This window comes from Bos grunniens, chromosome 1, assembly GCF_055505025.1.
Source record: "Bos grunniens cultivar Pamir isolate PY7600 chromosome 1, Bosgru_T2T1.0, whole genome shotgun sequence".
Classification (NCBI taxonomy): Eukaryota; Metazoa; Chordata; class Mammalia; order Artiodactyla; family Bovidae; genus Bos; species Bos grunniens.
Genome location: NC_141165.1, coordinates 99136883 through 99150847, shown reverse-complemented (window position 1 = coordinate 99150847; position 13965 = coordinate 99136883). Strand labels below are relative to the sequence as shown.

The 13965-nt window shown below is 42.0% G+C and overlaps 1 protein-coding gene across 5 annotated transcripts in view; it reads right to left on the bottom strand.

Moving 5' to 3' along the window:
• The window catches only part of SPICE1 (spindle and centriole associated protein 1), a 64309-nt gene extending 53752 nt beyond the window's left edge, over nucleotides 1-10557 (bottom strand). For all 5 annotated transcript variants that reach the window (XM_086406200.1, XM_086406207.1, XM_086406227.1 and 2 more), the window contains exons 1-2: nucleotides 10476-10557; nucleotides 1103-1198 (exon numbers count right to left, since the gene is read on the bottom strand). In XM_086406200.1, the coding sequence (XP_086262326.1) occupies nucleotides 1103-1198 (96 nt within the window). In that variant the 5' untranslated portion in view covers nucleotides 10476-10557. The remainder of the gene's footprint in view (nucleotides 1-1102; nucleotides 1199-10475) is intronic.
• Between the last annotated feature and the right edge of the window lie 3408 nt (nucleotides 10558-13965).

The following is a 13965-nucleotide window of genomic DNA, read 5'->3' as shown; positions in this document are numbered from 1 at the left end:
TTTTTCTTTTAAATCAGTTTCATTACCTTAGAGTCACATCCTTCTACTATTTTACAACCAGATGACAACAAAGCAATCTAAACAAAGAGAAATCCATCTCTCCCACTTTCTAAGGCTGTCAGTTTTCCCAGCAGATGTGGCTAGAGTGATTGGCTACAACCCAGAATATTCTAATTCCAAAAGAATCCCTAAGATGCATACTAGTCCCTGACCAGTCACTCTCCACAACAGAAAGTAAAGGCACCTAAAGTCTCATGTCTAAATCAAAGAACCAGGCTCCAAAAGAGAAAATCCCCTTGATAAAACCACATGGTACTCAGGATAGGAGTCAGGGATCATGCCTCAGGTACCTGAGGCTTGTCTTGTATCTTATGAGAACCTTTGTACTGAAACTGACCAGTCTCTGGAAGTGAACAAAAAACAATTTGATAATAGAGCAAGGACTACCCACTTTTTTCCGTCAAAAATATCAATCCTATGATTACGGTATCACAGGTTGCTATGGGCAAATCTAAAATATGTTCCAAAAAATTTCACACTTCAGGCTAACTAGAGTTGCCTTAAAACAGTGATACAAGTTAGCTAAGAGTTGCCTTAAAGCAGTGATTTCTCAAAGTGGAGGCAGGGGGACTTTTTAAAAAACACACTCCCCACTCCTTTAAGATTTCAGTTCTTCAAAGAAGGTGGAAGTTATAGCCTCAACATATGTATTCTTTAAAAACTCCCCAAAGGCATTTGCTCTTCCCTCTAAGACCTAGGCTATCACGTGCCCAGAAACACAGTCCACTGTATTGCATGCTAACCCCATTCAGAGAACCATCCTGAGGGCCTAGGGTGATGTCATCATGTCTGTTCCTTCCATGTAATGTTATGTGTGTGAGTCATTCAGTCGTGTCTGACTCTTGTGACCCCATGGACTGCAGCCCACCAGACTCCTCTGTCCATGGAATTCTCCAGGCAAGAATACTGGAGTGGATTGCCATTTCCTTCTCCAGGGGATCTTCCCAACCCAGGGATAGAACCCGCGTCTCCCGCACTGCAGGCAGACTCTTTACCAACTGAGCCACCAGGGAAAACCGCATATTATTCTTCCTAGACTTACATCCCATTCTTGCTTCACAGATGTCTTCTTCTTTACTTTCAGTGTTTTCCTTCCTCCTCCACGGGGACCATAACGGTTCACTCGGACAAAGGACATCTAGGAGTAATAATCATATCAATTTTTTTAAATACATGAAAAACTAATAATTAATCATCACCAAAGAGGGAAAATTATATCTAGGAAAATAAATTTTAAAATATCAGAAGACATATTTAAGCATAATGAAAGGAACAGGCTACCAAAAGACTTGGCTCATTCCCTTCACAGTTATTAGAATGGTGACACTGATAACTATGATAAAAGTCATATATGTTATGTTATCATATGATGACTATGATAACAAACTAAATACATGTGACTAATAAAGAACTCCAGGAATGTAGCTGTTACGATCTAAAGCAGAGATTTAGAACAACAGTCATAAGCTTTGTCACCCATTACACAAATTCTCAATGAATAAACGAAATGTCGGTTCCACGTGAACAATATGAATGTAGGAGAAAGAGAGCAAGAGATAGCTGGGGTTCGTTTTGAAGCATCTAACACTCAAAATCACTACTAGACACATGTGTATTTACCTTAAAATAAAGGTGGCTAAATTTTAGAGAATGAGTGAGTTATGATACCATCTCTAGTACATTTTTCACATAATACTAAATGGGTGTCATTATTGATACTAAGCTAGAATCTGAAAATTGCCAACAGTTGCTTGCCACTCTTAAAATAGCAATGCTAAGGGCACTAGACTAAACATTATACAAAATTAGAAAAAGACTCACACTGCCTGAACACTAGGATTGGAGAACACATACACGATTTTTAAAAAGCAACACATATACATGACTCCTATCCCAGAACTTCTTTACACACCTGAAAAATTACAAAACTTTTCAGCTGACCCCCTTACTCCAAATAATCCTAAAACACAGACTCGAATATTTTTCTTAAAGACCTCTTTTTTAAAAAATCATTTAGTCTACTGTGATAAAGATGACTAAATGCAAGTATTTCTCCAGAGTTGGCCCATACTGTTAGCAACCACATTCACTTTTTTAAAAAAAATGGGGTACAGTTGCTTTACAAAGCTGCACAAAGAAGTGCATTAGCTACATATATACATATATCCCGTCAATTCACTCTTTAAACACGATATCTATTTTCAGAGTGTACAATCCAGCAAAGGAGATGAATCACATACAAGTTAGAGAAAAACATCAAGTGTTATCACAGTGATAGTGATCATGGTGATGATGCTGACAGTGGTGGTGGCAACAATGATGGAATTAGCTGCTGACTCCTTTCTTAAGCTAGGGGGTATTCTAAAGTGTTTACATGTATCATAGCCTTTAATCCTAACACTAATCCCATTAAGTATTTTCTCATTTTACAGATGAGAAAACTAAGAGACAAAGAGTTAATTGACTATGAAGGTCACACAGTAAATGTCAGAGCCATAAATGTCATTTTAAAAGGTATGGAATGGAACAGAACCAAGAGACCTAAACAAAACTATACTCTATGGTCAGTTTATATTCAACAAGAGTGCCAAGAATCAATTCAATGAGAAAAGAACAATCTTTTTAATTAATAGTACTGGGACAACTGGATATTTATATGAAAAAGAATGAAGTAAGACTGCCTACCTCACAACAAGCATAAAAACTAACTTAAAATGAATCACAGACTTAAGTGTAAGAGCAAAAAGTATAAAATTTCTAGAAAAATAACATAAGCATGAAAAGTGAAAGTGAAAGTAAAGTCACTCAGTCTTGTCTGACTCTTTTCGACCCCACAGACTGTAGCCTACCAGGCTCCTCTGCCCATGGGATTCTCCAGGCAAGAGTACTGGAGTGGGTTGCCATTTCCTTCTCCAGAGGATCTTCCCAACCCAGGGATCGAACCCGAGTCTCCCGCATTGTAGGTAGACACTTTACCATCTGAGCCACCAGGGAAGCCCTAACATAAGCATAAATCTTCATAAACCTTGGATGAAGCAATGGCTTCTCAGAAATGACACTAAAAACACAAGCAACCAAAGAAAAAATAAACTGGACTCCACCAAAACCAAAAACTTTTGTGCTCCAAAGGACACAATCAAGAAAGTGAAAAGACAACCAAAAGAATGGGAGAAAACATTTGCAAATCATACATCTAATGAGTAACTTGTGGACTGGGAAGATCCCCTGGAGAAGGGAATGGCAACCCACTCCAATATTCTTGCCCAGGAAATCCCACAGACAGAGGAGCCTGACTGGTTTCAGTTCCTGAGGTTGCAAAGAGTCGGACACAATTTTAGCGACTAATCCAGAATACATAAAGAACTCAAAACTCAACAACAAAAAAATCCAATTTTAAAATGGCTAAGGGATTTGACTAGATATTCTCCAAAGAACATACTACAGATGGCCAATAAACATGCCCAAAGATGTTTAAGATCACCAGTCATTAAATACAAATCAAAACCATGAGATACTTACTACCTCACACCCACCAAGATAGTTATAATCAAAAGATGTAAATAACAAGTTTTGACAAGAATATGCAGAAACTGCAATTCCCATATATCGCTAGTGGGAATGTAAAATGGTATAGCCACTGTGGATCATAGTTTGGCAATTCCTAAAAATGTTAAAAGACAGTTATCACATGACTCAGCAATTTAACTCCTAGCTACATACCCAAAAGAACTGAAAACTTATGTCCACACAAAAACTTGTACGTATATATAACAACATTATTCTTAATAGACAAAAAGTGGAAACATCCCAAATATCCACTAACTGAAGAAGGGATAAATAAAATATTGTGTATCCATACTATTTAATATCAATTAGCAATAATAAGGCATGAACTACTGATACATGCTACAACTTGGCTATGCAAGAGAAAGAAACCAATATATGACCAAAGGTCACATATTATATGATTCCATTTACATGAAATGTTCAGGATAAGCAAGTCCATAGAGACATATGATAGATTGGTGGTTGGGAGGGTCTGGTGGGAAAGGAAATAGAGTGACTGCTAATGGATATGGGGTTTCTTTTGGCAGGGATGAAAATGTCCTGGAATTAGTTGTGATGGTTTCAAAACTCCTATCAATGTACTAAAAAAACTTAAGCTGTAGATTTTAAAGGGCTAAATTTTATGGTATGTGACATATCTCAATAAAGCTGCTATAAAATATATGGAAAACATCTAATAGTTGTTCAAAAATGGTTTCTAATGTATTTTACTCTTTAGCCACGGAGATCTTCAATTTACTCAGCAAAAACAAAGAGGAATCACAAAACGTCAGTAATCTATATGATGAACTATGTACTCATTAAAATTATATTATGAAGAATGTAGGGAAATACATAGAAAGTTCAGTGTGAAAACTAGAATACAGAAACACATACAGTATATTCTCAATGATGTTAATATACATACATTATTAATAAAGCACTTGACTGCAAGGAGATCAAACCAGTCAATCCTAAAGGAAATCAGTCCTGAATATTCATTAGGGCTGATGCTGAAGCTGAAACTCCAATACTTTGGCCACCTGATGCAAAGAACTGACTCATTGGAAAAGACCCTGATGCTGGGAAAGATTGAAGGCAGGAGAAGAAGGAGACAACAGAGGATGAGATGCTTGGATGATATCACCAACTCAATGGACAGGAGTTTGAGTAAGCTCCAGGAGTTGGTGATAGACAGGGAAGCTGAGTCAAACACAACTGAGTGACTAAACTGTGCTAAACAATTCACATTTAATCCCACAACCCAATGAGAGTAGTGCCCTAAGATACACTAGAGCTCAGTAGCTAAGAGTATAGTATAAAACCAGACTGTGTGGGTTCACATCCCAGCTTTGCCACTAGCTGTAAATGCATAGGAGAAGGCAATGGCACCCCACTCCAGTACTCTTGCCTGGAAAATCCCATGGGCGAAGGAGCCTGGTAAGCTGCAGTCCACGGGGTCGCTAAGAGTCGGACGTGACTGAGCGACTTCACTTTCACTTTTCACTTTCATGCATTGGAGACGGCAATGGCAACCCACTCCAGTGTTCTTGCCTGGAGAATCCCATGGACGGGGGAGCCTGGTGGGCTGCCGTCTATGGGGTCGCAAAGAGTCGGACACGACTGAAGCGACTTAGCAGCAGCGGTAGCAGTAAATGCATAAGGTGCTTAGAACCCCTGCCTAGAACATACTGAGTTCTATTTAAGGATTAATGATGATGATGTCAGCAACAATGATTAACCCCCTTGGCCCAACGAGAAAAGCAGGGCTTTTGAGATATTACTCAAAGGCACACATAATAATGGACAGAACTGGGAGCTGACACTCAAAAGTGAAAGTGAAGTCGCTCAGTCGTGTCCGACTCTTTGGGACCCCATGGACGGTAACCTACCAAGCTCCGCGGTCCATGGGATTTTCTAGGCAAGAATACTGGAGTGGGCTGCCATTTCCTTCTCCAGGGGATCTTCCCAACCAGATCTAGTTATAATGATGTACCTTTTAGAAAACATTACTAAAATTGAGTTATCTCTGGTTGGCTCCGTATTTTCTAAGCTTTCTACAATGAACCTATGTTACTCTTAAAATAATTTATTTCAAGTTATATTATTTAAAATACTATATTTATTCAGAGACTGAAATTCCACCAGAATCAATTCTGAAAAACCATCCCTGAATCTGAAGTATACAAAGGTTTATGAGCAATCAAAGGGTCCGTATACTTGTTTCTTTAGATGGTGAGGCTGTCGATATAATATCAAAAATTGAGTATTTTTTATCATAGCTATTGTACACTAATGGTGACTTCTGATGGTCACCATTGGATACAACATATCTAAATATAAGAGCTTTTCTTAGGCAAAGAGATATAGAAATTAATATAAGTAATAGATTAAATGCCTGAGTATTAGTTGTATAAAAGCGAACAGTTAAACAATTTTAGCATAAGAAAATGTTACATCCAAAGAAACCATATTCAGGTAACAAACAACAACAGTGGCAAATGAAGGTAGTATATGCTATGGTCTGGATGTGTTTCCCCAGGATTCATATGTTGAATCCTAGCCCCTAAAGGTGTAAAGAGGTGGGGCCTTTGGGAAGTAGGGCCTTTGGGAGGCAGAGCCCTCAAGACTGGGATTAGTGCTCTTAGAAAAGAGACTTCTATAAGTTACTCTTGTATTTCCATGTTTATCTTTGAAAATTTCAAATATGTTTTGTTATACACAGAATTACATATTTGGATCACCTTTGAGCATAGTCCCAAAGTCTAGAATATTCCTACTGCAAATAAACAAATAAGTATCTTAATAAATGTCTATGCAACTAAAAAAAAGTTCTCCAAAGAAATCCTTAGTCCCTTACACCTTGTGAGGATACAGCAAGAAGGGGCTTGCTATGAATCACGAAGAGGACCCTCACCAGAATATGACCATTCTCACACCTTGATCTTGGACTTCCCAGACTCCAGAACTATGCAAAATAAATTCCTGTTATTTATAAGCTACTCAGTTGCCAACATTTTGTTAGAGCAGTCTGAATGGACTAAGACAGTATATACTATTGCCTTTTTTTTCCACTTCAATTTAGCCTAGCAAAGCAGGCTGTGATCATTCTAACATGACTCCCAATGAGTTGTGTGCCTGCTTGGTCGCTAGTCATATCCAACTCTTTGCAACCCCGTGGACTGTGGCCTGCCAGGCTCCTCTGTCCATGGAATTTTCCAGGCAAGAAAACTGAAGTGGGTTGCCGTTTCCTCCTCCTGACCCAGGGATTGAACCCGCGTCTCCTGTGTTCCTGAATTAGGGGGCAGATTCTTTACCGCTGCACCACCTGGGAAGCCCCAACGAATTGTCCATTCTACAATCCCTTCCCCATGAGTTTGGGCAAGACCTGTGACTAGCTATTTCAGTCTGTTTTGCTTTTCCCCCTGTGACTTGTTTTATCCAACAAAATAAGGCAAATGTGGACATGTCATCCTGTGATTATATTATGTTATAAAAGTGTCTCTCCTAGGAAAATAGAACAGAAGAAATCTCTCCTGCTGGCCCTGAAGAAGCAACCTGCCATGCTGTGACACTCAATGAAAAAGGCATGTGTCAAGGAACTCCGAGAGCTGTGGGCAGCCTCCAGCAGAAAGTTGGTCAGAAGCTGAGAACTCACACAGCCCCAGAGAAATGAATCTGCCAACCTAAGGAAATGAGCCTAGAGCAGATTTTTCCCAAGTTGAGCCTCCAAATGTGAATGCAGACTCCAACACTTTAATCACAGTACCCAGCTAAGCTATGGATACTGTGAGATAATATATGTGTGCTGTTTTAAACCACTAAGCTTGTGATAATTTGCTATACAGCATAGAAAATGTACATAAACGTGTATGGATATAACAGTTGGACCATAAAGAAAGCTGAGCACTGAAGAATTGCTGCTTTCAAACTGTGGTGCTGGAAAAGACTCTTGAGCAAAGAGATCAAACCAGTCAATCTGAAAGAAAATCAACCCTGAATATTCACTGGAAGGACTATGCTGAAGCTCCAATATTTTAGCCACCTGATGTGAAGAGCCAACTCACTGGAAAAGACCTTGATGCTGGGAAAGATTGAGGGCAGGAGGAGAAGGTGGGTAACAGAGGATGAGATGGTTGGAAGGCATCATCGATTCAATGGACATGAGTTTGAGCAAACTCTGGGAGATAGTGAAGGACAGGGAAGCCTAGCATGCTGCAGTCCATGGGGTCATAAAGAATCAGACATGACTGAGCAACTGAAAAACGAACAACAGAAAATGAAAGCACTGGCCAACTCTAAAATCCAGCCTGTGAATGGTTAAGTTCACCACAGTATAACAAAGCTGCTGTCCCACCTCTGACTTTCCCTTCACCAACCAACTTCATGAAGGAGAAGCCTGTTTCAGCACTTGGATTTACTAAGCTCCAGTTCACTTCAAACTTTTACAACACAGGAACTACTTATGTGCTGAAAAGTGTTCTCTTGAACATCACCAATAATTGACCAAGGATCAGACTTTGTGGTCTAAGAAAGGGATTCTGTGCCACTTACAGGTACCAGGTATCATAAGGGAGCTGTAGTTCACATGCTGAAATGTGAAACTACAGAGATAGACTAATGGTTTACAGGGCTAACAAGTCAAATAATAAAATTAACATAGAAATTAATTAAAATTAGCATAGAAAATCTGGGTTGCATTTCTTTGGAGAAAATCTAAAAACTAATAGCTTCCTAGTTGCTAAAATTATTGGTCCCTATTTCTCTAGCCTATTGGTTTCCTATTTCTCTGGCCCTTTCCATCTCTACAGACACCCACTCCTGGAACCTTGCCCCTCTTTTAGCTTCCATGACACACTTCCTCCTGCTTTCTCTCCTGTTCTTTTCTCTTTTTCTTCACGGGCTCTGTAGGACCTCCTCACATTCTATGTAATCAAGGATCTTCACTCAGTTCTATGCCAGTCTTCTCTTCCTTCCATCAGACACCCTCTCTCTATGTCCAAGAATTGTTTTTGAGAGTCTGTATATGCCAGGCTCTGGCTGGACACTGGAGACACAATAATAAATGAGTTTAATATGGTGTCAGTTGTCATAGAGCATACTTTCTAGATCACCAAAGGGGAGTTCATATCTTCCCTCAGCGATCTCACCAACCTATCAGTGCACTGGGCACACAAATGCACTGTGAAAATGAGTGTCAAATCAGAGTCATACCTTTCCTCAAACCCCTAATGCTTGTTTCTAACCTGGCTTCTGCGCACATCTCCCAAATATCTCAAATACAGTATGGCCAATATACAGCTCCCTACCAATCTCTAGTTCTTGATATATAACTGGCTTGGTCAGTAAATGTTGCTGAATAATGCTGAACTACAGAATTACCATCCTACTAGTTGCTCCAGTTTAAAACCTTAGCATCACCTTCTTGTCTCAAAGCCAATCAGATACCAGAATCTATTCATTCTTTCCCTCCAGTATCTCTCTCATGTCCCCTCTTCTTCATCTCTACCATGAATGCATTTTACAGGTTCTCATTATTTCTAATGGATTTTCCTTTCACACATTCTCTCACCCACTTCATCATCCATCTATTATTCCAACAAGTATTTTGAAAGCACCTGCCAAGAGCCAGGCAACAGAGACAGAGGAAGTAGAATAACTGTGGACCCTCACAGAACTTAGCGTGTCAGACCACAAAATGAGCAGTTGCAATAAAAGGCTAATGTTGGAAGGATATTCAGTATCAAAGAAATACCTAACTTACTGTAAATAGTGAGAAAAGGCCACCTCCTCCAACTCCCCTAAAAATGTTTAAGCTGAGAGCAGAACTATGAATAAAAGTTAGAAATGGGGGAAAGAATGCTCCAGGTTGGGGGCGGGGGAGTGCATTTACAAAGGGTTCCAGAGGTTCTACTTGACTAACAAATATTTGAGAGGGTTAGAAAGAGGACAAAGAGAAAGGCAGAGGCCAGAACATGGCCCTGAGCACCACAGCAATTTGAACACTATCCTAAAGACATACAAGAAACACTGAAAGGTTTTAAGCAGGGTCAATTATGATGGGATTTAGCCAACCCACTCTGGCTAGTGGAAAACTGATCAAAGGGAAACAAGACCTCTTTTCGAACACTATCCCTCCAATCATTCCTACCCAGATATACAGATAGAGTTTAGCTCTCCACACTTCACTTCCTGCCTCAAAAGATTTTAACAGCTCTCCCCTGCAGAGAGGAATCCAACTCAGCTTGGCACTCAGGCCCTTTCCTCGCTCCGGGTGGCCTGGCTGACTTTTCCTTGCAGTCTTTTCTCCTCTCACATCTCCCACACATCCTAAAACAAAGCTCTCGTCTTCGCATACAGTCCCAGCCTCTCCTTATGCTCAGCTTGGAACACCTGTCCCACTTGCACTCCCTTTCCACGGGGTTAACTCTCACTCACTCTTCAGAACACATTCAGGGGGACCCTCCTGAGAAACCCTTTCGACTTAAACGATCCGCCGTGTCCCCAAGTACTCTGGGTAGTTGATCTTTCTCCTGCGTGATCGGAAATTCCTTGAAAAATACATTACGGCACATCAATTTCTAGCTCTATGCCGAAGTGACCGAAAGCGAAGCGCACGCGCACACTCACGATGCTCCTACACGTAGCGCGCTAGACACGAACACACCCAGACAGTATCCTAACAGGCACATGCACTCGCAAAACACATGGAGTCGCAGGTGCATTTTGTAGTAAGGATCCTCAACCCAGACGCCTGAAACCCCAGGGAACAGGAAGACGCCACCACCACTCGCCCCGCCCTGTAGCCCGGGTTCCTAAGACTCCGTGGGGCCGCGGCTGCACGCCTCCGCCCCATCGTTGCAACCTGCCTTGTCGTTTCCCGATAGCTGCCTCCACCACCACTAAAAACTTTCAAGCTCCAGAACCGTCAGGCCCGCCACAAGTTAACTCAGCTCGCGGCTTCCGGGATGTTGCCTAGGTTACCGGAGCCCCACCCCAATTCTCTTGCGTATATCCTGCAAGGCCAGTGCGCAGACGCCTCTCAGTTTGGCTTGTACTAGAGGATTGCTCGGAGAAGGCAATGGCACCCCACTCCAGTACACTTGCCTGGAAAAGACCATGGACGGAGGAGACTGGTAGGCTGCAGTCCATGGGCTGGCTAAGAGTCGGACACGACTGAGCGACTTCACTTTGACGTTTCACTTTCATGCATTGGAGAAGGAAATGGCAACCCACTCCAGTGTTCTTGCCTGGAGAATCCCAGGGACGGTGGAGCCTGATGGGCTGCCGTCTATGGGGTCACACAGAGTCGGACACGACTGAAGCGAAGCGACTTAGCAGCAGCAGCAGCAGCAGCAGCAGCAGCAGGGGATTACTGAAAGTGAAGTCGCTCAGTCGTGTCCGACTCTTTGCGACCCCGTGGACTGTAGCCCACCTGGCTCCTCCGTCCATGGGATTCTCCAGGAAAGAATACTGGAGTGGGTTGGCATTTTCTCCAGGGGACCTTCCCAACCCAGGGATCGAACCCAGGTCTCTCGCATTGCAGGCAGACGCTTTAACCTCTGAGCCACCAGGGAGGCACAAGGATTTACTCGTAGTAGTAAAGTCGCTAAGTCGTGTCCGACTCTTGCGACCCCCATGGACTGTAGCCAGCCAGGCTCCTCTGTCCATGGGATTCTCCAGGCAATAATATGGAGTGGGTTGCCATTTCCTTCTCCAGGGGATCTTCCCGACCTAGGAATCGAACCCAGGTCTCCTGCATTGCAGGCAGATTCTTTACTGACTGAGCTATAAGGGAAGCCCAGGAGATTACTAGGGGATCTCAAAAAGTCAGACACGACTGAGCAACTGAACTTAACTGAGGGGATTAAAAGGATTTTCTGTGTCCTGCCTTGGCTGGTGTGCCCAGAGCAGAGTTCCTGGCAAAGCTTTGGAGGATGGGTGTGTAATAGCATTAGTCAGGTTCTTGTGAATTCTGGAAAAGAAAGATGTAGCTCTCCACACCAGGCTTCACAGATCATATTTACTTGCTTTCACTTGTGTTTATTCAAAAAAGTTTTTTAATACCTACCAGTGTGCCAGAGACTATTAGGGCAGGGTCCCTATCCTCAGGAAGCTTACTGTATAATAGGAAACAGCTATCAACAAGACAAAAATAAAATTAAAACTGTGACAAGCGCTAAACATTAGGCGTACTAACTAGATACTAAATTTACAGGATTATTTGAATTACTAGAAGGACTGAAAAGCATGGATGAATAAGTTACCAAGGAAGGGTAAAGCATTCCTGCAGGGGGGAGCCACATATGCAAAGGTGTGTGGCAAGTGCAAGGGAGTGAAAGAAGTCCAGTATGTCTGGTGTTCAGAGAGTAGTGAGAGCTTGATGTAAGTCAGGCTGCCCTAATTGGTGGAAGCCAAGACAAGCAAAGGACATCTTTTTTGGGTGTTAGTTCTAAAAGGTCTTGTAGGTCTTCATAGAACCGTTCAACTTCAGTTTCTTCAGCATTACTGATTGAGGCATAGACTTGGATTACTATGATATTGAATGGTTTGCCTTGGAAACGAACAGAGATCATTCTGTTGTTTTTGAGATTGCGTCCAAGGACTGCATTTCGGACTCTTGTTGACCATGATGGCTACTCCATTTCTTCTGAGGGATTCCTGCCCCCAGTAGTAGATATAATGGTCATCTGAGTTAAATTCACCCATTCCAGTCCATTTTAGTTCGCTGATTCCTAGAATGTCAACGTTCAGTCTTGCCATCTCTTGTTTGACCACTTCCAATTTGCCTTGATTCATGGACCTAACATTCCAGGTTCCTATGCAATATTGCCCTTTACAGTATTGGACCTTGCTTCTATCGCCAGTCACATCCATAACTGGGTATTGTTTTTGCTTTGGCTCCATCCCTTCATTCTTTCTGGAGTTATTTCTCCACAGATCTCTAGTGGCATACTGGGCACCTACTGACCTGGGGAGTTTCTCTTTCAGTATCCTATCATTTTGCCTTTTCAATTTTCCCTATCATTTTGCCTGCCTCTTGAGAAATCTATATGCAGGTCAGGAAGCAACAGTTAGAACTGGACATGGAACAACAGACTGGTTCCAAATAGGAAAAGGAGTACGTCAAGGCTGTATATTGTCACTCTGCTTATTTAACTTCTATGCAAAGTACATCATGAGAAACGCTGGGCTGGAAGAAGCACAAGCTGGAATCAAGATTGCCAGGAGAAATATCAATAACCTCAGATATGCAGATGACACCACCCTTATGGCAGAAAGTGAAGAGGAACTAAAAAGCCTCTTGATGAGAGTGAAAGTGGAGAGTGAAAAAGTTGGCTTAAAGCTCAACATTCAGAAAACAAAGATCATGGCTTATGGTCCCATCACTTCATGGCAAATAGATGGGGAAACAGTGGAAACAGTGTCAGACTTTTTTGGGGGGAGCTCCAAAATCACTGCAGATGGTGACTGCAGCCATGAAATTAAAAGACGCTTACTCCTTGGAAGGAAAGTTATGACCAACCTAGATAGCATATTGAAAAGCAGAGACATTATTTTGCCAACAAAGTTCCGTCTAGTCAAGGCTATGGTTTTTCCTGCGGTCATGTATGGATGTGAGAGTTGGACTGTGAATAAAGCTGAGTGCCGAAGAATTGATGCTTTTGAACTGTGGTGTTGAAGAAGACTCTTGAGAGTCCCTTGGACTGCAAGGAGACCCAACCAGTCCATCCTAAAGGAGATCAGCCCTGGGATTTCTTTGGAAGGAATGATGCTAAAGCTGAAACTCCAGTACTTTGGGCACCTCATGTGAAGAGTTGACTCATTGGAAAAGACTCTGATGCTGGGAAAGATTGGGGGCAGAAGGAAGAGGGGACAACAGAGGATGAGATGGCTGGATGGCATCACCGACTCGATGGACGTGAGTTTGAGTGAACTCCAGGAGATGGTGATGGACAGGGAGGCCTGGCTTTCTGCGATTCATGGGGTCGCAAAGAGTCGGACATGACTGAGCGACTGAACTGAACTGAACTAAAGACAAGCAAAAGCTGTTTGGCCCATATCAAGATCTTTACAAAGCATTTCATTGGTTAACAGAGTAAATTTGCTCCAATAATGCAACCTCCTTTAGCTCTTGGTTTTCAACTGAAAAGACACACCTGTACATGGGTCACCAAGTACATGTTCAACACCTTCTCGATGCAGAGAACTGCCTTCTAATAGCTTCTGCTCTGGTTGAGGAAGTTTGATGTAGTTATATTTAATGGTCAATCAATATAATCATCCCCCCGCATACATCTTCAACTCCCTGCCCCTCTCTGAGTTACTGTAAACTTGGCAAAACCACAATCCTGGCTA